Source organism: Tachyglossus aculeatus, chromosome 11 (genome assembly GCF_015852505.1).
Source record: "Tachyglossus aculeatus isolate mTacAcu1 chromosome 11, mTacAcu1.pri, whole genome shotgun sequence".
In the NCBI taxonomy this organism is placed as follows: domain Eukaryota; kingdom Metazoa; phylum Chordata; class Mammalia; order Monotremata; family Tachyglossidae; genus Tachyglossus; species Tachyglossus aculeatus.
The window spans coordinates 23,284,578-23,311,559 of record NC_052076.1 but is presented as its reverse complement, the minus strand read 5'-3'; the positions used below and the strand labels follow the sequence as shown (position 1 = coordinate 23,311,559).

The window sequence follows — 26,982 nt, the reverse complement described above, 5'->3', positions numbered from 1 at the left end:
CCCAAGCGCTTAGTCCAGTGCTCTGCACACAGTAAGCGCTCAATAAATACGACTGATGATGATGATGACGATGATGATGTATCCCCGTTCTGCTGGTTTTACAGGGGTGCGACCACCAGACGAGGCTACTGACAGCCAATGACCGGAGAAGCAGCGTGGCTCAGTGGCAAGAGCCCGGGCTTTGGAGTCAGAGGTCGTGGGTTCGAGTCCCGGCTCCACCAACTGTCAGCCGGGTGACTGTGGACAAGCCACTTCACTTCTCTGTGCCTCAGTTCCCTCATCCGTAAAATGGGGATTAAGACCGTGAGCCCCCACCACGGGACAAACTGATCACCTTGTAACCTCCCCAGCGCTTAGAACAGTGCTCTGCACATAGTAAGCGCTTAATAAATGCCATTATAATAATAATAATAATAATAACGGCGCTCGGAGGGCAACACTCGCTGCGGGCCGCCGACCAAGTCCTTCGCCTCGGGCCCGTCGGGGCTCAGCGGGCCGGTCCCGGGAGGCAGCGGGCCGGGTGTCCCGGGTTCGGGGCTGAGCCGGACTCCACGAGAGAGGGAGAGAGGGGCAGGGGTCCGGGTGGGGAGAGCCGAGCCGGGCAGGAGGCCGCAGCCGTCCGCCGGGATGGACGTCCAGCCGCGGGGCGTCCCGGCTGGGCCTCATCATCATCAATCGTATTTACTGAGCGCTTACTATGTGCAGAGCACTGGACTAAGCGCTTGGGAAGTCCAAATTGGCAACATCTAGAGACGGTCCCTACCCAACAGTGGGCTCACAGTCTAGAAGGGGGAGGCGGAGAACAAAACCAAACGTACCAACGAAATAAACTAAATAGAATAGATAGGTGCAAGTAAAATAAATAAACAAATAAATGAGTAATAAATATGTACAAACATATATACATATATAGAGGTGCTGTGGGGAAGGGAAGGAGGGAAGATGTATTTATTTATTCATTTTACTTGTACCTATCTATTCTAGATTCTATATCTAGAATAGACAGGTACAAGCAAAATAAATAAATAAATGAGTAATAAATCTGTGCAAACATATATACATATATAGAGGTGCTGTGGGGAAGGGAAGGAGGGAAGATGTATTTATTTATTTATTTTGCTTGTACCTATCTATTCTAGATTCTATATCTAGAATAGACAGGTACAAGCAAAATAAATAAATAAATGAGTAATAAATCTGTGCAAACATATATACATATATAGAGGTGCTGTGGGGAAGGGAAGGAGGGAAGATGTATTTATTTATTTATTTTGCTTGTACCTATCTATTCTAGATTCTATATCTAGAATAGATAGGTACAAGCAAAATAAATAAATAAATAAATGAGTAATAAATCTGTACAAACATATATACATATATAGAGGTGCTGTGGGGAAGGGAAGGAGGGAAGGTGGAATCAATCATAGGGCCCACTTCCTCCTCGGGAATGAGGGAGGGAGAAGGGGTCGGGGGTTCCCCCCCACCGCCAGGCCAGCCCTCCCAAGCCCCCCGGCTGGGCCTCGGGGGGTCTCGCGCCGACGCGGCTGTTTCTGGTGCTGCTTCTCGGCCGTGGGGGCATTGTGTGTTGCCGATTTGTACTTCCCAAGCGCTCCGTACAGTGCCCTGCACATAGTAAGCGCTCAATAAATACGATTGATTGATTGATTAGCCCTCCCTCGCCCCGTCCGGCCGTAGGAGAGGCCCGCGAGGCTGCCTCGGTGGCCCGGGGGCCTCGGGCTCTGAGGTCCGGGCCCGGGCCGCTACTCGATGTTGTCGAAGACCCGGATGACGTCCTCGTGGGCGCCGAGGGCCTCGACGAGCCGGGCCGCCGCCTCCAGGTCTTGGCCGCCCAGCCGCACCACCGTGTGCGGGATGAACTCCAGGGAGCAGGTCACGGGGCGGAGGCCCAGGCTGGCCAGTCGCCGCCTCACTTGGTGCAGCGCGGGCACGGCGCAGATGAACTGGACACGGCGGGGAGGAGGGAACGGGTGGGAAGAAGAAGGGAAAAAGGGAAGAAGGGAGCTGGGGGGCGGATAGGAGGTGTTGCCTCGAACACCCGGTCCCCACGGACCCCTTCGGGATTCTCCGTCGACCTCAGCCGCTCGGCTTACGCTCGGTCAATAATAAAAAGTAATTACGGTCCTCGTTAAGCGCTTACTACTACTCCTAATAATAATAATGATGGCATTTATTAAGCGCTTACTACTACTCCTAATAATAATAATGACGGCGTTTATTAAGCGCTTACTACGCGCAAAGCACTGTTCTAAGCGCTGGGGAGGTTTACAAGGTGATCGGGCGGTCCCACGGGGGGCTCACAGTCTTCATCCCCATCTTACAGACGAGGGAACTGAGGCACAGAGAAGTGACTTGCCCGAAGTCACCCGGCTGACAATGGGCGGAGCCGGGATTTGAACCCGTGACCTCTGACGCCAGGTCCCGGGCTCTTTCCACTGAGCCGCGCTGCTTCTGCTGGGCGCCGCGCACTCTTCTGAGCACTGAGGTAGATAACAAGGTCATCGGGGTGTCCCACGTGGGGCTCACGGTCTTTATCCTCCTTTTACAGATGAGGTGACTGGTATATGTTGCCAATTGGTACTTCCCAAGCGCTTAGTACAGTGCTCTGCACATCGACCTCAGCCGCTCGGCTTAGACTCATTCAACAATAAAAGTAATTACAGTACTCGTTAAGCGCTTACTAGGCGCCGCGCACTCTGCTAAGCACTGAGGTAGATACAAGGTCATCGAAGTGTCCCACGTGGGGCTCACAGTCTTTATCCTCCTTTTACAGATGAGGTGACTGGTATATGTTGCCAATTGGTACTTCCCAAGCGCTTAGTACAGTGCTCTGCACATCGACCTCGGCCGCTCGGCTTAGACTCAGTCAATAATAAAAGTAATTACAGTACTCGTTAAGAGCTTACTAGGCACCACGCACTCTGCTAAGCACTGAGGTAGATAACAAGGTCATCGGGGTGACCCACGTGGGGCTCACAGTCTTCACCCTCCTTTACAGATGAGGTAACTGGTATATGTTGCCAATTGGTACTTCCCAAGCGCTTAGTACAGTGCTCTGCACATAGTAAGCGCTCAATAAATACGACTGATGATGAACTGGGGCCCAGAGAAGTGAAGCGGCTTGCCCAAGGTCACACAGCAGACATATTTATTACTTATACATATTTATCACTCTATTTATTTTACTTGTACATATGTACTTGTACAAATAGAGTACATTACTCTATTTTACTTGTACATATCTATTCTATTTATTTTATTTGTTAGTATGTTTGGTTTTGTTCTCTGTCTCCCCCTTTTAGACTGTGAGCCCGCTGTTGGGCAGGGACTGTCTCTATATGTTGCCAATTTGGACTTCCCAAGCGCTTAGTACAGTGCTCTGCACACAGTAAGCGCTCAATAAATACGATTGATGATGAACTGGGGCCCAGAGAAGTGAAGCAGCTTGCCCAAGGTCACACAGCAGACATATTTATTACTTATACATATTTATTACTCTATTTATTTATTTTACTTGTACATATGTACTTGTACAAATAGAGTACATTACTCTATTTATTTATTTATTTTACTTGTACATATCTATTCTATTTATTTTATTTTGTTAGTATGTTTGGTTTTGTTCTCTGTCTCCCCCTTTTAGACTGTGAGCCCACTGTTGGGTAGGGACTGTCTCTAGATGTTGCCAATTTGTACTTCCCAAGCACTTAGTACAGTGCTCTGCACACAGTAAGCGCTCAATAAATACGATTGATGATGATGATGATTGATTTGTACATATTTATTACTCTATTTATTTTACTTGTACATATCTATTCTATTTATTTTATTTTGTTAGTATGTTTGGTCTTGTTCTCTGTCTCCCCCTTTTAGACCGTGAGCCCGCTGTTGGGTAGGGACTGTCTCTATATGTTGCCAACTTGGACTTCCCAAGCGCTTAGTCCAGTGCTCTGCACAAAGTGCTCAATAAATACGATTGATTGATTGATTGATTTGTACATATCTATTCTATTTATTTTATTTTGTTAGTATGTTTGGTCTTGTTCTCTGTCTCCCCCTTTTAGACCGTGAGCCCGCTGTTGGGTAGGGACTGTCTCTAGATGTTGCCAACTTGGACTTCCCAAGCGCTTAGTCCAGTGCTCTGCACAAAGTGCTCAATAAATACGATTGATTGATTGATTTGTACATATCTATTCTATTTATTTTATTTTGTTAGTATGTTTGGTCTTGTTCTCTGTCTCCCCCTTTTAGACCGTGAGCCCGCTGTTGGGTAGGGACTGTCTCTATATGTTGCCAACTTGGACTTCCCAAGTGCTTAGTCCAGTGCTCTGCACAAAGTGCTCAATAAATACGATTGATTGATTGATTTGTACATATTTATTACTCTATTTATTTATTTATTTTACTTGTACATATCTATTCTATTTCTTTTATTTTGTTAGTATGTTTGGTCTTGTTCTCTGTCTCCCCCTTTTAGACCGTGAGCCCACTGTTGGGTAGAGACCGTCTCTATATGTTGCCAATTTGGACTTCCCAAGCGCTTAGTACAGTGCTCTGCACACAGTAAGCGCTCAATAAATACGATTGATTGATTGATTGATTGAGTCCCCGGGCCCGGGCACCGAGCTGCGTGGTGTGCCGGGCACCCGGCCCTGACCAGGCTCTCCCTTTTGGGGCCACCAGCCCGGCCCCAAGGCTCCCAGCCGGCCGGCCGCTTATGGGCTCCGGGCCTGAGACTTTAATAAGTGAAATTTTATTTTGTTAGTATGTTTGGTTTTGTTCTCTGTCTCCCCATTTTAGACTGTGAGCCCACTGTTGGGTAGGGACTGTCTCTAGATGTTGCCAATTTGGACTTCCCAAGCGCTTACTACAGTGCTCTGCACATAGTAAGCGCTCAATAAATACGATTGATGATGATGATGATGATGAAAAACTCCCAAGGATTAGGGGGCTGGGGACTCCGGTCCTCTCCGCCTCCCTCTCTGGCCTCAACCAACGTGGCTCGGTGGAAAGAGCCCGGGCTTTGGAGTCGGAGGTCACGGGTTCAAATCCTAGCTCCTCCAACTGCCAGCTGTGTGACTTTGGGCAAGTCACTTAATAATAATAATAATAATAACGATGGTATTTGTTAAGCGCTTACTATGTGCAAAGCACTGTTCTAAGCACTGGGGAGGTACAAGGTGATGAGGTTGTCCCACCGGGGGTCACAGTCTTCATCCCCATTTTCCAGATGAGGAAACTGAGGCCCAGAGAAGTGAAGTGACTTGCCCAAAGTCACCCAGCTGACAAGTGGCGGAGCCGGGATTAGAACCCATGACCTCTGAGTCCAAAGCCCGGGCTCTTTCCACGGAGCCACGCTGCTTCTCTACTTCTCCGGGCCTGAGTTCCCACATCTGGAAAATGGGAATGAAGACTGTGAGCCCCCTGTGGGACAAGCTGATCACCTTGTAACCTCCCCAGCGCTTAGGACAGTGCTTTGCACATAGTAAGCGCTTAATAAATGCTATCATTATTATTATTATTATTATTATTATGGCCGCGGTGGCTCCTTCCAGGGCTCCGCACCCAGGAATCATCACCAATCATCAATCGTATTTATTGAGCGCTGACTGTGTGCAGAGCACTGGACTAAGCGCTTGGGAAGTCCAAATTGGCAACATATAGAGACAGTCCCTACCCAACAGTGGGCTCACAGTCTAAAATCCAATCGGATGACTGATCGGCCCCCCGGCCCGCCCCGCTCTAGGCCTTTGCCTGTGGGGCCAAACCCCAGGATCCCCGGCTGGTCCGGTCACAGGGCTTCCGCGGCGCCGCGCGACGGGGGCGGACTCACCTGGAAGTGGCCGTGGCCCTCGTCGTCCTCGGCCTCCCTCACGTCCTCGGCGCCCGCCTCGATGGCCAGCTCCAGGGCCCGTTCCAGGTTCACGGTCCTCTTCTCCCGGTCCTCCAGCCCCACCACGATCACCCCCTTCTTGTCGAAGGCGTGGCGCGCCCCGTCCGCCATCAACCCCCTGGGGGGAGAGGGGAGCAGAGGGGACTCAGGGCGAGCCGGGGCGGGGGCCTTGCAGCTGACTGACAGTGCTCTACACATAGTAAGCGCTCAATAAATATGACTGATTGATTGATTGACTGGCACCAACCACCCCATGGGGTCCTTCCTGGGGGGTCACCGGAGAGCCAGCCCTCTGCCCATCCGCCAAGCTAGCTCTCTTCCTCCCTTCAAGGCCCTGCTGAGAGCTCACCTCCTCCAGGAGGCCTTCCCACACTGAGCCCCTTCCTTCCTCTCCCCCTCGTCCCCCTCTCCATCCCCCCCATCTTACCTCCTTCCCTTCCCCACAGCACCTGTATATATGTATATATGTTTGTACGTATTTATTACCCTATTTATTTATTTATTTTACTTGTACATATCTATTCTATTTATTTTATTTTGTTAGTATGTTTGGCTTTGTTCTCTGTCTCCCCCTTTTAGACTGTGAGCCCACTGGTGGGTAGGGACTGTCTCTAGATGTTGCCAATTTGGACTTCCCAAGCGCTTAGTACAGTGCTCTGCACATAGTAAGCGCTCAATAAATAGGATTCATGATGATGATGATGATCACTCTAGGAGGTTCCGGGCCGGGCTGGAAGCCTGGAGAAGGGCAGGAGAGCAAAGGGTGGAATGGCAGGGCTGGGTGGGGGCGGCGGGTCTCCTCCCCTCCCTTATCAGCGGAGTGGTGAGGAACCATAGTGAGCTTTGAGCTCTTGATTCTCCTTTTCAGTCCCCAAACCAGGACAAGCTGACAGCTGTGGTCAAACTCTGGGCCTGGAATCAATCAATCGTATTTATTGAGCGCTTACTGCGTGCAGAGCACTGTACTAAGCGCTCGGGAGAGTACAAGCTGGCAACATCTAGAGACAGTCCCTACCCAACAGCGGGCTCACAGTCTAGAAGGGGGGAGACGGAGAACAAAGCCAAACGTACTAACGAAATAAAATAAATAGAATAGATAGGTACAAGTAAAATAAATAAATAGAGTAATAAACATGTACAAACATATAGACATATATACAGGTGCTGTGGGGAAGGGAAGGAGGTAAGATGGAATCATCATCATCATCAATCGCATTTATTGAGCGCTTACTATGTGCAGAGCACTGTACTAAGCGCTTGGGAAGTACAAGCTGGCAACATCTAGAGACAGTCCCTACCCAACAGTGGGCTCACAGTCTAGAAGGGGGGAGACGGAGAACAAAACCAAACATACTAACAAAATAAAATAAATAGAATAGACAGGTACAAGTAAAATAAATAAATAAGTAATAAATATGTACAAACATATATACATATATACAGGTGCCGTGGGGAAGGGAAGGAGGTAAGATGGAATCATCATGTTCATCATCATCAATCGTATTTATTGAGCGCTTACTATGTGCAGAGCACTGGACTAAGCACTTGGGAAGTACAAACTGGCAACATCTAGAGACAGTCCCTACCCAACAGTGGGCTCACAGTCTAGAAGGGGGAGAGGGAGAACAAAGCCAAACATACTAACGAAATAAAATAAATAGAATAGATAGGTACAAGTAAAATAAATAAATAAATAAATGAGTAATAAATCTGTACAAACATATATACATATATACAGGTGCTGTGGGGAAGGGAAGGAGGTAAGATGGAATCATAGGAGAACAAAACCAAACATACTAACGAAATAAACTAAATAGAATAGACAGACAAGTAAAATAAATAAATAATGAGAATAATAAATCTGTACAAACATATATACATATATACAGGTGCTGTGGAGAAGGGAAGGAGGTAAGATGGAATCATAGGAGAACAAAACCAAACATACTAACGAAATAAACTAAATAGAATAGATAGGTACAAGTAAAATAAAGAAAGAAATAAATGAGTAATAAATATGTACAAACATATATACATATATACAGGTGCTGTGGGGAAGGGAAGGAGGTAAGATGGAATCATAGGAGAACAAAACCAAACGTACTAACGAAATAGACTAAATAGAATAGATAGGTACAAGTAAAATAAATAAATAATGAGAATAATAAATCTGTACAAACATATATCATCATCATCATCATCAATCGTATTTATTGAGCGCTTACTATGTGCAGAGCACTGTACTAAGCGCTTGGGAAGTCCAAATTGGCAACACATAGAGACAGTCCCTGCCCAACAGTGGGCTCACAGTCTAAAAGGGGGAGACAGAGAACAAAACCAAACATACCAACAAAATAAAATAAATAGGATAGATATGTACAAGCAAAATAAATAAATAAATAAATAGAGTGATAAATATGTACAACCATATATACATCTATACAGGTGCTGTGGGGAAGGGAAGGAGGTAAGTAAGATGGGGGGATGGAGAGGGGGACGAGGGGGAGAGGAAGGAAGGGGCTCAGGGGCTGGAGGAGGTGAGCTCTCAGCAGGGCCTATATATACATATACCCAGGTGCTGTGGGGAAGGGAAGGAGGTAAGATGGAATCATAGGAGAACAAAACCAAACATACTAACGAAATAAACTAAATAGAATAGATAGGTACAAGTAAAATAAATAAATGATGAGAATAATAAATCTGTACAAACATATATACATATATACAGGTGATGTGGGGAAGGGAAGGAGGTAAGATGGAATCATAGGAGAACAAAACCAAACATACTAACGAAATAAACTAAATAGAATAGATAGGTACAAGTCAAATAAATAAATAATGAGAATAATAAATCTGTACAAACATATATACATATATCCAGGTGCTGTGGGGAAGGGAAGGAGGTAAGATGGAATCATAGGAGAACAAAACCAAACATACTAACGAAATAAACTAAATAGAATAGATAGGTACAAGTCAAATAAAGAAAGAAATAAATGAGTAATAAATATGTACAAACATATACACATATATACAGGTGCTGTGGGGAAGGGAAGGAGGTAAGATGGAATCATAGGAGAACAAAACCAAACGTACTAACGAAATAAACTAAATAGAATAGATAGGTACAAGTAAAATAAATAAATAATGAGAATAATAAATCTGTACAAACATATATACATATATCCAGGTGCTGTGGGGAAGGGAAGGAGGTAAGATGGAATAATAGGAGAACAAAGCCAAACATACTAACGAAATAAACTAAATAGAATAGATAGGTACAAGTCAAATAAAGAAAGAAATAGAGTAATAAATAGGTACAAACATATATCCAGGTGCTGTGGGGAAGGGAAGGAGGTAAGATGGAATCATAGGAGAACAAAACCAAACATACTAACGAAATAAACTAAATAGAATAGATAGGTACAAGTCAAATAAAGAAAGAGATAGAGTAATAAATAGGTACAAACATATATCCAGGTGCTGTGGGGAAGGGAAGGAGGTAAGATGGAATCATAGGAGAACAAAACCAAACATACTAACGAAATAAACTAAATAGAATAGATAGGTACAAGTCAAATAAAGAAAGAAATAGAGTAATAAATAGGTACAAACATATATCCAGGTGCTGTGGGGAAGGGAAGGAGGTAAGATGGAATCATAGGAGAACAAAACCAAACATACTAACGAAATAAACTAAATAGAATAGATAGGTACAAGTCAAATAAAGAAAGAGATAGAGTAATAAATAGGTACAAACATATATCCAGGTGCTGTGGGGAAGGGAAGGAGGTAAGATGGAATCATAGGAGAACAAAACCAAACATACTAACGAAATAAACTAAATAGAATAGATAGGTACAAGTCAAATAAAGAAAGAAATAGAGTAATAAATAGGTACAAACATATATCCAGGTGCTGTGGGGAAGGGAAGGAGGTAAGATGGAATCATAGGAGAACAAAACCAAACATACTAACGAAATAAACTAAATAGAATAGATAGGTACAAGTCAAATAAAGAAAGAGATAGAGTAATAAATAGGTACAAACATATATCCAGGTGCTGTGGGGAAGGGAAGGAGGTAAGATGGAATCATAGGAGAACAAAACCAAACACACTAACAGAATAAACTAAATAGAATAGATAGGTACCAGTCAAATAAATAGAGTAATAAATAGGTACAAACATATATCCAGGTGCTGTGGGGAAGGGAAGGAGGTAAGATGGAATCATAGGGCCCACTTCCTCCTCGGGAATGAGGGAGGGAGAAGGGGTCAGGGGTTCCCCCCCGCCGCCAGGCCAGCCCTCCCAAGCCCCCCGGCCTCTGGGCACTGACCCGTTCTTGCTGAGGATGTGCTTGAGGTGGGCATGGCACTTCTGGCTGTTGCTGGAAAGGGCCTCTATGAGCAGGGAGGAGCCGCCGGGGCCACGGCCTTCGTACAGCAGATACGTGTCCTTGTCCTTCTGCAACACAGACCCCACGGCCCACTGCCCCGCTGGCCCCAGGCCCCCGGGCCGGGGGTCCCCCTCGCACCCCACGGTGACGCCAATCCCCCGGAGGCTGCGGGGAAGTCTCCCGTTGTCCGATGGTTTATCGGACATATATACGTATATGTATATGTATGTATGTATGTAAGAGGAGCAGCGTGGCTCAGTGGAGAAGAGCACGGGCTTTGGGGTCAGAGGTCATGGGCTCGAATCCCGGCTCCGCCACAGGTCTGCTGGGTGACCTTGGGCAAGTCACTTCACTTCTCTGAGCCTCAGTTCCCTCATCTGGAAAATGGGGACTAAGACTGGGAGCCCCATGTGGGACAACTTGATCACCTTGTATCCGCCCCCAGCGCTTAGAACAGTGCTCTGCACATAGTAAGCGCTTAACAAATGCCATCATTATTATTACTATTATTATGTACATGTATGTATGTATATACATATACACATGTACATATGCATATATGTATATGTGCATGTGTGTATATATGTATATATGTACATATATGTATATGTATATAGGTATATGTATATATGTACCTGCATATATCATCATCATCATCAATCGTATTTATTGAGCGCTTACTATGTGCAGAGCACTGTACTAAGCGCTTGGGAAGTACAAATTGGCAACATCTAGAGACAGTATATATGTATATATGTGTTTGTGCATAATAATAATATTAATAATAACAATAATAATAACGATGGCATTTATTAAGCGCTTACTATGTGCAAATCAATCAATCAATCGTATTTATTGAGCGCTTACTGTGTGCAGAGCACTGGACTAAGCGCTTGGGAAGTACAAGCTGGCAACATCTAGAGACAGTCCCTACCCAACAGTGGGCTCACAGTCTAGAAGGGGGAGACAGAGAACAAACCCAAACATACTACCAAAATAAAATAAATAGAATAGGTAGGTACAAGTAAAATAAATAAATAAATAAATAAATAAATAAATAAATAAATAAATAAGCACTGTTCTAAGCGCTAGGGAGGTTATAAGGTGATCAGGTTGTCCCACGGGGGGCTCACAGTCTCAATCCCCATTTTCCAGATGAGGGAACTGAGGCCCAGAGAAGTGAAGTGACTTGCCCAAAGTCACCCAACTGACAACTGGCGGAGCCGGGGTTTGAACCCATGACCTCCAACTCCAAAGCCCGGGCTCTTCTCCACTGAGCCACGCTGCTTCTCATATTCATTACTCTATTTATTTACTTAACTTGTACATATCTATTCTATTTATTTTATTTTGTTAGTATGTTTGGTTTTGTTCTCTGTCTCCCCCTGTTAGACTGTGAGCCCACTGTTGGGTAGGGACTGTCTCTATGTGTTGCCAATTTGTACTTCCCAAGCGCTTAGTACAGTGCTCTGCACACAGTAAGCGCTCAATAAATACGACTGATTGATTGATTGATGGTTTGAATAAGGAAGCCTACCTCGTCGACATGCCCACTATGGAATTAACCAGATGTGAGGCAAAAAGAAAATGTATGGAAGACACGTGGTCACTGGTATAATTCTTGATAAACTGGAATATTAAAATGTGGGGTAAAGAGATTGTTGGGGTAAAGGTAGTACTAGAGAAGCTGAGCGGCTCAGTGGAAAGAGCTCGGGCTTTGGAGTCGGAGGTCATGGGTTCGATTCCTGGCTCTGCCACACGTCTGCTGTGTGACCTTGGGGAAGTCACTTAACTTTTCTGAGCCTCAGTTACCTCATCTGTAAAATGGGGATGAAGACGGTGGGACAACCTGATCACCCTGTAACCTCTCCAGCGCTTAGAACAGTGCTTTGCACATAGTAAGCGCTTAATAAATGCTATCATTGTTATTATTATTATTAGCTTGTATCCACCCCAGCGCTTAGTACAGTCATTGGCACTTAGCAAGCACTTAAATGCCATTAAAAATAATAACAATAATAATAATAATAATAGCCCCTTCCTTCCTCTCCCCCCCATCCCCCTCTCCATCCCTCACATCTTACCTCCTTCCCTTCCCCACAGCACTTGTATATATGTATATATGTTTGTACATATTTATTGCTCTATTTATTTATTTACTTATTTTACTTGTACATATCTATTCTATTTATTTTATTTTGTTAGTATGTTCGGTTTTGTTCTCTGTCTCCCCCTTTTAGACTGTGAGCCCACTGTTGGGTAGGGACTGTCTCTATATGTTGCCAACTTGTACTTCCCAAGCGCTTAGTACAGTGCTCTGCACACAGTAAGCGCTCAATAAATACGATTGATTGATTGATTGATTAATAAAGTAGGTACTTAATAAATACTATCATTTGGCTGAATTGAGTGTGCAGCACCTGATCACCTTGTAACCTCCCCAGCACTTAGGACAGTGCTTTACACATAGTAAGCGCTTAATAATCGCCATCATTATTATTATTAGCCTGTATCCACACCTGCACTTAGTACAGTCATTGGCACTTAGCAAGCACTTAAATGCCATTAAAAATAATAATAAAGTAGGTACTTAATAAATACTATCATTTGGCTGAATTGAGTGTGCAGCACCTGATCACCTTGTAACCTCCCTAGCGCTTAGAACAGTGCTTTGCACATAGTAAGCGCTTAATAATTGCCATCATCATTATTATTATTATCATAATTACTTAACTTCTCTGAGCCTCAGTTCTCTCATCTGTATAATGGGGATTAATGGGAGCCCCCCCCGTGGGACAACCTGATCACCTTGTAACCTCCCCAGCACTTACAACAGTGCTTTGCACATTGTAAGCGCTTAATAAATGCTATCATTATTATTATTAGCTTGTATCCACCCCAGCGCTTAGTACAGTCATTGGCACTTAGCAAGCACTTAAATGCCATTAAAAATAATAATGAAATAGGTACTTAATAAATACTATCATTTGGCTGAATTGAGTGTACAGCACCTGATCACCTTGTAACCTCCCCAGCGCTTAGAACGGTGCTTTGCACATAGTAAGCGCTTAATAATCACCATTATTATTATTAGCCTGTATCCACCCCAGCGCTTAGTACAGTCATTGGCACTTAGCAAGCACTTAAATGCCATTAAAAATCATAATAAAGTAGGTACTTAAAAAATACTATCACTTGGCTGGATTGAGTCTGCAGCACCTGATCACTTTGTAACCTCCCCAGCGCTTAGAACAGTGCTTTGCACATAGTAAGCGTTTAATAATTGCCATTATTATTATTATTATAATTACTTAACTTCTCTGAGCCTCAGTTCTCTCATCTGTAAAATGGGGATTAATGGGAGCCCCCCGTGGGACAACCTGATCGCCTTGTATCCTCCCCAGCGCTTAGAACAGTGCTTTGCACATAGTAAGTGCTTAATAAATGCTATCATTATTATTATTAGCCTGTATCCACCCCAGCGCTTAGTACAGTCACTGGCATTTAGCAAGCACTTAAATGCCATTAAAAATAAGAATAAAGTAGGTACTTAATAAATACTATCATTTGGCTGAATTGAGTGTACAGCATTTGATCACCTTGTAACCTCCCCAGCGCTTAGAACGGTGCTTTGCACATAGTAAGCGCTTAATAATCGCCATCATTATTATTATTAGCCTGTATCCACCCCAGCGCTTAGTACAGTCATGGGCACTTAGCAAGCACTTAAATGCCATTAAAAATCATACTAAAGTAGGTACTTAAAAAATACTATCACTTGGCTGAATTGAGTCTGCAGCACCTGATCACCTTGTAACCTCCCCAGCGCTTAGAACGGTGCTTTGCACATAGTAAGCGCTTAATAATCGCCATCATTATTATTATTAGCCTGTATCCACCCCAGCGCTTAGTACAGTCATGGGCACTTAGCAAGCACTTAAATGCCATTAAAAATAATAATAAAGTAGGTACTTAAAAAATACTATCACTTGGCTGAATTGAGTCTGCAGCACCTGATCACCTTGTAACCTCCCCAGCGCTTAGAATGGTGCTTTGCATACAGTAAGCGCTTAATAATCGCCATCATTATTATTATTAGCCTGCATCCACCCCAGCGCTTAGTACAGTCACTGGCACTTAGCAAGCACTTAAATGCCATTAAAAATCATAAAGTAGGTATTTAATAAATACTATCATTTGGCTGAATTGAGTCTGCAGCACCTGATCACCTTGTAACCTCCCCAGCGCTTAGAACGGTGCTTTGCACATAGTAAGCGCTTAATAATCACCATCATTATTATTATTAGCCTGTATCCACCCCAGCGCTTAGTCACTGGCATTTAGCAAGCACTTAAATGCCATTAAAAATCATAATAAAGTAGGTACTTAATAAATACTATCATTTGGCTGAATTGAGTGTACAGCATTTGATCACCTTGTAACCTCCCCAGCGCTTAGAACGGTGCTTTGCACATAGTAAGCGCTTAATAATCGCCATCATTATTATTATTAGCCTGTATCCACCCCAGCGCTTAGTACAGTCATGGGCACTTAGCAAGCACTTAAATGCCATTAAAAATAATAATAAAGTAGGTACTTAAAAAATACTATCACTTGGCTGAATTGAGTCTGCAGCACCTGATCACCTTGTAACCTCCCCAGTGCTTAGAACGGTGCTTTGCACATAGTAAGCGCTTAATAATCGCCATCATTATTATTATTAGCCTGTATCCACCCCAGCGCTTAGTACAGTCGTGGGCACTTAGCAAGCACTTAAATGCCATTAAAAATAATAATAATAGCCCCTTCCTTCCTCTCCGCCCCCCCCCCCCGTCCCCCTCTCCATCCCCCCCATCTTACCTCCTTCCCTTCCCCACAGCACCTGTATATATGGATATATGCTTGCACATATTTATTACTCTATTTATTGATTGACTTTACTTGTACATATCTATTCTATTTATTTTATTTCGTTAGTATGTTTGGTCTTGTTCTCTGTCTCCCCCTTTTAGACTGTGAGCCCACTGTTGTGTAGGGACTGTCTCTAGATGTTGCCAACCTGGACTTCCGAAGCGCTTAGTACAGTGCTCTGCACAGAGTAAGCGCTCAATAAATACGATTGATGATGATAATGATGCTTTGCACATAGTAAGTGCTTAATAATTGCCATCATTATTATTATTATTATAATTACTTAACTTCTCTGAGCCTCAGTTCCCTCATCTGTATAATGGGGATTAATGGGAGCCCCCTGTGGGACAACCTGATTGCCTTGTAACCTCCCCAGCGCTTAGAACGGTGCTTTGCACATAGTAAGCGCTTAATAATCGCCATCGTTATTATTATTAGCCTGTATCCACCCCAGCGCTTAGTACAGTCATGGGCACTTAGCAAGCACTTAAATGCCATTAAAAATAAGAATAAAGTAGGTACCTAATAAATACTATCACTTGGCTGAATTGAGTCTGCAGCACCTGATCACCTTGTAACTCCCCAGCGCTTAGAATGGTGCTTTGCACATAGTAAGCGCTTAATAATTGCCATCATTATTATTATTAGCCTGTATCCACCCCAGCGCTTAGTACAGTCATGGGCACTTAGCAAGCACTTAAATGCCATTAAAAATAACAATAAAGTAGGTACCTAATAAATACTATCACTTGGCTGAATTGAGTCTGCAGCACCTGATCACCTTGTAACCTCCCCAGCGTTTAGAACGGTGCTTTGCACATAGTAAGCGCTTAATAATCGCCATCATTATTATTATTAGCCTGTATCCACCCCAGCGCTTAGTCACTGGCATTTAGCAAGCACTTAAATGCCATTTAAAATTATAATAAAGTAGGTACCTAATAAATACTAACACTTGGCTAAATTGAGTCTGCAGCACCTGATCACCTTGTAACCTCCCCAGCGCTTAGAACGGTGCTTTGCACATAGTAAGCGCTTAATAATCGCCATCATCATTATTATTAGCCTGTATCCACCCCAGCGCTTAGTACAGTCATGGGCACTTAGCAAGCACTTAAATGCCATTAAAAATCATACTAAAGTAGGTACTTAATAAATACTATCATTTGGCTGAATTGAGTGTACAGCATTTGATCACCTTGTAACCTCCCCAGCGCTTAGAACGGTGCTTTGCACATACTAAGCGCTTAATAATCGCCATCATTATTATTATTAGCCTGTATCCACCCCAGCGCTTAGTACAGTCATTGGCACTTAGCAAGCACTTAAATGCCATTAAAAATCATAATAAAGTAGGTACTTAATAAATACTATCATTTGGCTGAAATGAGTGTACAGCATTTGATCACCTTGTAACCTCCCCAGCACTTAGAACGGTGCTTTGCACATACTAAGCGCTTAATAATCGCCATCATTATTATTATTAGCCTGTACCCACCCCAGCGTCACTGGCATTTAGCAAGCACTTAAATGCCATTAAAAAGAAGAATAAAGTAGGTACTTAATAAATACTATCACTTGGCTGAATTGAGTCCCCTTGTGTCCCGGCAGGCTGACTCCCCTCCTTGGGCTGCCCACCCCCGTAGCTGACATTAAGGCTCCCGTGCCCCCTTAGCCGGTCCTCTCAGTTGGCACCGAGGCTTTCACCCTTCCCACCCCTCTGCCCGGAGAAAAACCGGCTCAGGGACACACCACATTCTTCAGCGCGGTCTCGATCGTCGACTTGGGCATGTTCTTGCTCCGGCATATTTCCAGGAGGTTGGCCAGGCTTGGGTTGAACTCGGGTTTGGGCCCCCCTTCTGCGTGGAGAGACACAGTTGGGTCACCAAAGGAGGATCAATCCATCAATCAATCAATCAATCAATCAATCGTATTTATTGAGCGCTTACTATGTGCAGAGCACTGGACTAAGCGCTTGGGAAGTACAAATTGGCATCACATAGAGACAGTCGCTACCCAACAGTGGGCTCACAGTCTAAAAGACTGGGCTGATTGATCAATCAATCAGCCTGGCTCGGCAAAAAGAGCCCGGGCTTGGGAGTCCGAGGTCGTGGGTTCTAATCCCGGCTCCGCCACTTGTCAGCTGGGTGACTTTGGGCAAGACCTGTATATATGTTTGTACATATTTATTACTCTATTTATTTTACTTGTACATATCTATTCATTTTATTTTGTTAGTATGTTCGGTTTTGTTCTCTGTCTCCCCCTTTCCGACTGTGAGCCCACTGTTGGGTAGGGACTGTCTCTAGATGTTGCCAATTTGTACTCCCCAAGCGCTTAGTCCAGTGCTCTGCACATAGTAAGCACTCAATAAATACGATTGATGATGATGAAGTCACTTCTCTGGGCCTCAGTTCCCTCATCTGGAAAATGGGGATGAAGACTGGGAGCCCCACGTGGGACAACCTGATCCAGCGCTGAGAACAGTGCTCTGCAATCGATCGATCGTATTTATTGAGCGCTTACTGGGTGCAGAGCACTGGACTAAGCGCTTGGGAGAGTACCAGCTGGCAACATATAGAGACAGTCTCCACCCAACAGCGGGCTCACAGTCTAGATGGGGGAGACGGAGAACAAAACCAAACATACTAACGAAATAAAATAAATAGAATAGCAAGCTCACAGTCTAGGCGGGGGAGACAGACATCAATATAAATAATAAAATTACAAATATACACATAAGTGTATATGAGAGAGAGAGAGACAGAGAGAGACAGAGAGAGAGAGAGAGAGAGAGAGAGAGAGAGAGAGAGAGAGAGAGAGAGAGAGAGAGAGAGAGAGAGAGAGAGAGAAGCAGCGTGGCTCAGTGGAAAGAGCACAGGCTTGGGATTCAGAGGTCATGGGTTCAAGTCCCGGCTCCGCCAATTGCCAGCTGTGTGACTTTGGGCAAGTCACTTCGCTTCTCTGGGCCTCAGTTACCACGTCCGTAAAATGAGGATTAAGACTGTGAGCCCCACGTGGGACAACCTGATCACCTTGTCACTTCCCCAGCGCTTAGAACAGTGCTTTGCACATAGTAAGTGCTTAATAAATGCCATTATTATTATTATTATAGGTACAAGTAAAATAAATAAATAAATAAATAGGGTAATAAATCTGTACAAACATATATCCATATATCCAGGTGCTGTGGGGAAGGGAAGGAGGTAAGATGGGGGGATGCAGAGTGGGTCGAGGGGGAGAGGAAGGAAGGGGCTCAGTCTGGGAAGGCCTCCTGGAGGAGGTGAGCTCTCAGTAGGGCACATAGTAAGCGCTTAACAAATGCCATCATTATTATTATTGTTACAATCCAGCAGTATCAGCAGACACGTTCCCTGCCCTCAATCGTATTTATTGAGCGCTTACTGTGTGCAGAGCACTGTACTAAGCGCTCAACGGGCTTTACGGTCTAGAGGCTGAGAGAGAGACGTTAGAAGGCGACACACAACCAGGCCTTTTGCGGTGGGAGCTCTCCGACCCTCAGAGACCCCCCGGGTCCGGGTCTGCTCCTGCGGGTGACCTTCTCTCGACCCGCTCGACTCTTCCCTTGACCGTCCCGGGCCTCTCCCCTCCCCGGCTCCATCCCGTCACCTCAGTCACTCCAAACCCCTGAGGCTGAAGGGCCCTGGGGAGAAAGGTCAGAGGGCACCGACCCCATCAGTCCCTCCATCCTCCTTCCCGCTCCCCCATCCCGCCCGAGCACGGTCTAGCCTCCGTCATCATCATCATCATCAATCGCATTTATTGAGCGCTTACTATCAATCAATCAATCAATCAATCGTATTTATTGAGCGCTTACTATGTGCAGAGCACTGGACTAAGCGCTTGGGAAGTACAAATTGGCAACACATAGAGACAGTCCCTACCCAACAGTGGGCTCACAGTCTAAAAGGGGGAGACAGAGAACAGAACCAAACATACCAACAAAATAAAATAAATAGGATAGAAATGTACAAGTAAAATAAATAAATAAATAAATAGAGTAATAAATATGTACAACCATATATACATATATACAGGTGCTGTGGGGAAGGGAAGGAGGTAAGATGGGGGGATGGAGAGGGGGACGAGAGGGAGAGGAGGGAAGGGGATCAGTCTGGGAAGGCCTATGTGCAGAGCACTGGACTAAGCGCTTGGGAAGTACAAATTGGCAACAAATAGGGACAGTCCCTACCCGACAGTGGGCTCACAGTCTAACAGGGGGAGACAGAGAACAAAACCAAACACACTAACAAAATAAAATAAATAGAATAGATATGTACAAATAAAATAAATAAATAAATAAATAGAGTGAAAAATATGTACAAACATATATACATATATACAGGTGCTGTGGGGAAGGGAAGGCGCTGGACCGGCTCAAGGGGGCTAAGACACCACCCCTCAGCAAGCCCACTCCCTTCCCTCTTCAACCCTAGAGCAGCGTGGCTCAGTGGAAAGAGCCCGGGCTTTGGAGTCAGAGGTCATGGGTTCGAATCCCGGCTCCGCCACATGTCTGTTATTATTACTCCATTTATTTATTTATTTTACTTATTAATCTATTTATTTATCTATTTATTTTACTTGTACACAACTATTCTATTTATTTTATTTTGTTAGTACGTTTGGTTTTGTTCTCTGTCTCCCCCTTTTAGACTGTGAGCCCACTGTTGGGTAGGGACTGTCTCTGTATGTCGCCAATCTGTACTTCCCAAGCGCTTAGTCCAGTGCTCTGCACATAGTCAGCGCTCAATAAAGACGATTGATGATGAATAATAATCATAATGGCGGTGAATCGCGAACTTCTGGGCGAAAAAGAAAAAAATTCTTTCATTTCAGTCGTATTCATGCATTTCGTATTGAGGCCAAACGTTTACCCCGGGGGAGAATTCGAAGTTGAAGTGACGGTCCGCGCGCATCCCACGGCTAAACGAGACCTTTTAGACTGTGAGCCCACTGTTGGGTAGGGACTGTCTCTATATGTTGCCAATTTGTACTTCCCCAGCGCTTAGTACAGTGCTCTGCACATAGTAAGAGCTCAATAAATACGACTGATGATCTCTCCTGAGATACAGCCTAGGCGAAAGCAAGTTGTCTTGCTCAACAGCCATCCCTTCGGGGAATAATCCTTGCCAGGCAAAGGAACAATCCCACCAGCATTCGGGATGTGTCTTGATATCCCCGTGGAGACGGTTGTATTTTCACGTCAGATTGAAATGTCCGTTTTCCTCGTCTGCTTTCTCTACCTGGTTTTTGTGGCCGTCCCGATAACGGGATGTCCGTAAAGCTGTTTCCCTTGAGAAGCCGCGTCCATTCATTCGTCCATTCGTTCTTCAGTCGTATTTCTCCCCCTTCTAGACTGTGAGCCCACTGTTGGGTAGAGACTGTCTCTATATGTTGACAACTTGTACTTCCAAGGTGCTTAGTACAGTGCTCTGCACACAGTAAGCGCTCAATAAATACAACTGATTGATTGATTGATTAAGCGCTATGTGCAAGGTACTGTACACAATCTAACAAGCTCGCGAGGGCAGATTCGCTCTCTGGCACCAGGCCGGACACCTCCCGGGCCCGGGGAACCTAAATGAGCCCCCTCCTCCCTCTCTCCATCCCCCCCGCCTTACCTCCTTCCCTTCCCCACAACACCTGTATATATGTTTGTACGTATTTATTACCCTATTTAATTATTTTACCTGTACCTATTTATTCTACTTATTTTATTTTGTTAATGTGCTTGGCTTTGTTCTCCGTCTCCCCCTTCTAGACTGTGAGCCCGCTGTTGGGTAGGGACCGTCTCTAGATGTGGCCAACGTGGACTTCCCAAGCGCCTAGTACAGTGCTCTGCACACAGTGAGCGCTCAATAAATAGGACTGAATGCATGAATGGCCTGGGTCTCAGCTGAGCCGGGTTTAGAGGGCTTTGGGTTGACTGAGCTTCTTCAACCTTGTCTTCTCACAAGGAGAAAGCAGGCAGCTGGGTGGAAGACGACGGGGCGGACGGGGAGGTCTAAATCTGGCCCTTTCACGGGGGGAGATCAAAGGAGGGATGGTCTAATCAATCAATCAATCGTATTTATTGAGCGCTTACTGTGTGCAGAGCACTGGACTAAGTGCTTGGGAAGTCCAAGTTGGCAACATATAGAGACAGTCCCTACCAAACAGTGGGCTCGCAGTCTAGAAGGGGGAGACAGAGAACCAAACCAAACATATTAACAAAATAAAATAAATAGAATAGATATGTACAAATAAAATAAATAAATAGTGTAATAAATATGTACAAACATATACATTTACAGGTGCTGTGGGGAAGGGAAGGACGTAAGACGGGGGGCTGGAGGGGGGATGAGGGGGAATACTAATAATAATAATGGCATATTTATTGAGCGCTTACTGTGTGCAGAGCACTGTACTAAGCTCTCCCCGGCCGGTCACCATCATCATCATCAATCGTATTTATTGAGCGCTTACTATGTGCAGAGCACTGTACTAAGTGCTTGGGAAGTACAAGTTGGCAACATCTAGAGACAGTCCCTACCCAACAGCGGGCTCACAGTCTAGAAGGGGGAGACGGAGAACAAAACCAAACATACTAACAAAATGAAATAAATAGAATAGGTATGTACAAGTAAAATAAATAAATAGTGTAATAAATATGTACAAACATATACTTTTACAGGTGCTGTGGGGAAGGGAAGGAGGTAAGACCGGGGGGATGGAGGGGGACGAGGGGGAATAATAATAATAATAATGGCATATTTATTGAGCGCTTACTGTGTGCAGAGCACTGTACTAAGCTCTCCCCAGCCGGTCACCATCATCATCATCAATCGTATTTATTGAGCGCTTACTATGTGCACAGCACTGTACTAAGCGCTTGGGAAGTCCAAACTGGCAACATCTAGAGACAGTCCCTACCCAACAGTGGGCTCGCAGTCTAAAAGGGGGAGACGGAGAACAAAACCAAACATACTAACGAAATAAAATCAATAGAATAGATAGGTACCCGCGCCTCTCTCACCTTTGACGGCGTATCTGATCATCAGCGCGAGCTTCGAGAACACGCGGCTTTTGGCCTCGTCCTTCGGGCCCTTGATGTGCCGGACCTTGGACCACTTGTTGTGCCCGGCCGCGGGCGCGGCGGACAGCTGGAGGGCCCGGGCCCGGGCGGGCCGGGGGGCCGGGAGCCCGAGGGGCCGGGCTGAGGGCTCTGCCAGGACCAGGGCCCAGCGGGCGGCTGCCCTCTTCAACGCTGCGACGGTGGCCATGGCTCGGGACCCTACGATGACACCCAAATCAGTAATAATAACGATGATGGCATAGTAAGCGCTCAATAAATACGATTGATGATCATTTGTTAAGTGCTTACTATGTGCAGACTGAGCCCCTTCCTTCCTCTCCCCATCTTACCTCCTTCCCTTCCCCACAGCACCTGTATATACGTATATATGTTTGTACAGATTTATTACTCTATTTATTTATTTTACTTGTACATATCTACCCTATTTATTTTATTTTGTTGGTATGTTTGGTTTTGTTCTCTGTCTCCCCCTTTTAGACTGTGAGCCCACTGTTGGGTAGGGACTGTCTCTATGTGTTGCCAGTTTGGACTTCCCAAGCGCTTAGTACAGTGCTCTGCACATAGTAAGCGCTCAATAAATACGATTGATGATGATGATGATCGTCCCCCCTCTCCACCCCCCCATCTTACCTCCTTCCCTTCCCCACAGCACCTGTATATATGCTTGTACATACTTATTACTCCTTTTATTTATATATTTATAAATAAATATTAATATCAATTAATTTATTATTAATAAAATTAATATTAATATATTCAGCGCTTAGTACAGTGCTCTGCACACAGTAAGCGCTCAATCAATACGATTGATGATATTTAACTTGTACATATCTATTCTATTTATTTTATTTTGTTAATATGTTTGGTTTTGTTGTCCGTCTCCCCCTTCTAGACTGTGAGCCCACTGTTGGGTAGGGACTGTCTCTAGATGTTGCCAATTTGTACTTCCCAAGCACTTAGTCCAGTGCTCTGCACACAGTAGGCGCTCAATAAATACGATTGATTGATTCATTGATTGCAAAGCACTGTTCTAACCGCTGGGGAGGATACAAGGTGATCAGATTGTCCCACGGGGGGCTCACAGTCTTCACCCCCGTTTTCCAGATGAGCTCACTGAGGCACAGAGAAGCTAAGTGACTTGCCCAAGTTCACCCAGCTGACAGTTGGCGGAGCGGGGATTGGAACTCATCATCATCATCAATCGTATTTATTGAGCGCTTACTATGTGCAGAGCACTGTACTAAGCGCTTGGGAAGTACAAATTGGCAACACATAGACAGTCCCTACCCAACAGTGGGCTCACAGTCTAAAACTCATAACCTCTGACTCCAAAGTCCGGGCTCTTTCCATTGAGCCACGCTGCTTCTCCAGTCGATGCTTGAGGTCCGAGCCACGGGGCACCCCCCTCCCACCTGCCCCAACCTCCTCCAATCAATCAATCGGATTTATTGAGCGCTTACTGTGTGCAGAGCAATGGACTAAGCGCTTGGGAAGTCCAAGTTGGCAACATATAGAGACAGTCATCATCATCAATCGTATTTATTGAGCGCTTACTGTGTGCAGAGCACTGGACTAAGCGCTTGGGAAGTCCAAGTTGGCAACATCTAGAGACAGTCCCTACCCAACAGCGGGCTCACAGTCTAGAAGGGGGAGACATCATCATCATCATCATCAATCGTATTTATTGAGCGCTTACTGTGTGCAGAGCACTGGACTAAGCGCTTGGGAAGTCCAAGTTGGCAACATATAGAGACAGTCCCTACCCAACAGTGGGCTCACAGTCGAAAAGGGGGAGACAGAGAACAAAACCAAACATACTAACAAAATAAAATAAATAGAATAGATATGTACAAGTAAAATAGAGTAATAAATATGTACAAACAGATATACATATATATATCCAGCCCTCCCACTCCCTATGGGCTCTCCTCGCCCGCCCCCGCCAGCTCCTCCACATTCCCCCTTGCCCGGCCTCGCCCCCTTCCCCTGGCACTGCCCCCTCCCCATCTTCCCCCCTGGCACAGAGAAGCAGCGTGGCCTACTGGCTTCGGAGTCAGAAGACATGGGTTCTAATCCCGCCTTCACCCTTGATCACCTTGTAACCTCCCCAGCGCTTAGAACAGTGCTTTGCACATAGGAAGCGCTTAATAAATGCCATCATTATTACTACTGTCAGCTGCACGACCTTGGGCAAGTCGCTTCACTTCTCTGGGCCTCAGTTCCCTCATCTGGAAAATGGGGACGAAGACTGTGAGCCCCCCGTGGGACAACCTGACCCCCTTGTAATCTCCCCAGCGCTTAGAACAGTGCTTTGCTCATAGTAAGAGCTTAATAAATGCCATTATTATTACTATTATTATTATCCCAGCAGTTAGAACAGTGCTTGGCACTTAGAGAAGCAGAGTGCCTCAGCGGAGAGAGTCTAGGCTTGGGAGTCTGAGGTCGTGGGTTCAAATCCCTGCTCCACCACTTGTCAGCTGTGTGACGTTGGGCAAGTCACTTGACTTCTCTGGGCCTCAATTCCCTCATCTGTAAAATGGAAATGAAGACTGTGAGCCCCCCGTGGGACAACCTCATCACCTTGTATCCTCCCCAGTGCTTAGAACAGTGCTTGGTACACAGTAAGCACTTAGCAAATGCCTTCATTATTCATTCATTCATTCAGTCAATCATATTTATTCATTCAATCGTATTTATTGAGCGCTTACTGTGTGCAGAGCACTGTGCTAAGCACTTGGGAAGTCCAAGTTGGCAACATATAGAGACGGTCCCTACCCGACAGCGGGCTCACAGTCTAGAAGGGGGAGACAGACAACAAAACAAAACATAAACAAAATACAATAAATAGAATAGTAAATATGTACAAGTAAAATAGAGTAATAAATTATTAGTAAGCACTTACCAGGTACCATAATTATTAATTATGATTGCAAGCCACCCCTTCAGTCCACCTTCCCTGGATCTCCCCGGGCGCTCAGAACAGTGCTATGTGCTTGGCACCTAGTAAGAAGCAGCGTGGCTCAGTGGAAAGAGCACGGGATTTGGAGTCAGAGGTCGTGGGTTCAAATCCAGGCTCCGCCGATTGTCAGCTGTGTGACTTTGGGCAAGTCACTTTACTTCTCTGTGCCTCAGTTACCTCATCTGTAATATGGGGGTGAAGACTGTGAGCCCCCCGTGGGACAAGCTGATCACCTTGTATCCCCCCAGCGCTTAGAACAGCTTTTTGCACATAGTAAGCACTTAACAAATGCCATCATCATTATTATTATTATCACCTTGTATCCTCCCCAGAGCTTAGAAAAGTGCTTTGCACACAGTAAGCACTTAACAAATTCCATCATTATTATTATTATTATCACCTTGTATCCTCCCCAGCGCTTAGAACGGTGTTTTGCACATAGTAAGCGCTTAACAAATGCCATCATTATTATTATTATTATTATTATCACCTTGTATCCTCCCAGCACTTAGAACGGTGCTTTGCACATAGCAAGCGCTTAGAGAAGCAGCGTGGCTCAGTGGAAAGAGCACGGGTTTGGGAGTCAGAGGTCCTGGGTTCGAATCCTGGCTCCGCCACTTGTCAGCTGCGTGACCTTGGGCAAGTCACTTCACTTCTCTGGGCCTCAGTTCCCTCGTCTGTAAAACGGGGATTAAGACTGTGAGCCCCACGTAGGACAACCTTGATCACCTTGTATCCCCCCAGCGCTTAGAACAGTGCCTGGCATATAGCAAGCACTTAATAAATGCCATCTTTATTATTAACAAATACCATCATTATTATCTTCCCGGGCGCTTGGAACAGTGCTATGCCCTTGACACCTAGTAAGTGGTTAACGAAAAGCATGGTGATCTCCCCGGGCGCTTAGAATAGTGCTATGGGCCTGGCACCTAGTAAACGGGTAACACAAAGCATGGCGATGATCACCCCGAGCGCTTAGAACAGTGCTTTGGGCCTGGCACCTGGTAAGCGGTGGGTCACACACGTCTGCTGTGTGACCTTGGGCAAATCACTTAACTTCTCTGAGCCTCAGTTACCTCATCTGGAAAAATGGGGATTAAAGACCGTGAGGCCCCCCGGTGGGACAACCTGATCACCTTGCAACCTCCCCAGCGCTTAGAACAGTGCTTGGCACATAGTAAGCGCTTAACAAATACCATCATTATCATCTCCCCGGATGCTTAGAACAATCAATCAATCAATCGTATTTATTGAGCGCTTACTGTGTGCAGAGCACTGTACTAAGCGCTTGGGAAGTCCAAGTTGGCAACATCTAGAGGCAGTCCCTACCCAACAGTGGGCTCACAGTCTAGAAGTGGGAGACAGAGAACAAAACCAAACATACTAACAAAATAAAAATAAATAGAATAAATATGCACAAGTAAAATAGAGTAATAAATATGTACAAACATATATACATAAATACAGGTGCTGTGAGGAAGGGAAGGGTGAAGACTGTGAGCCCCCCGTGGAACAACCTGATCACCTTGTGTGTGTCCCAGCGCTTAGAACAGTGCTTTGCACATAGTAAGCGCTTAACAAGTACCATCATTATTATTAGTAGTATCATCATCATCATCAATCGTATTTATTGAGCGCTTACTGTGTGCACAGCACTGGACTAAGCGCTTGGGAAGTCCAAGTTGGCAACATCTAGAGACAGTCCCTA

At 45.0% G+C, this 26,982-nt stretch overlaps 1 protein-coding gene across 1 annotated transcript; it reads right to left on the bottom strand.

The window, feature by feature from the left end:
* Positions 1-1,357: 1,357 nt before the first annotated feature.
* Positions 1,358-25,302, bottom strand: LOC119934851 (translational activator of cytochrome c oxidase 1). The gene is made up of 6 exons (XM_038754399.1): positions 25,218-25,302; positions 22,256-22,513; positions 16,972-17,078; positions 10,249-10,376; positions 5,852-6,029; positions 1,358-1,961 (listed from the first exon to the last, which is right to left on the bottom strand). The coding sequence occupies exons 1-6, from the start codon at positions 25,225-25,227 to the stop codon at positions 1,761-1,763; spliced, it is 882 nt and encodes a 293-aa protein (XP_038610327.1). The 5' UTR covers positions 25,228-25,302; the 3' UTR covers positions 1,358-1,760.
* Positions 25,303-26,982: the final 1,680 nt, after the last annotated feature.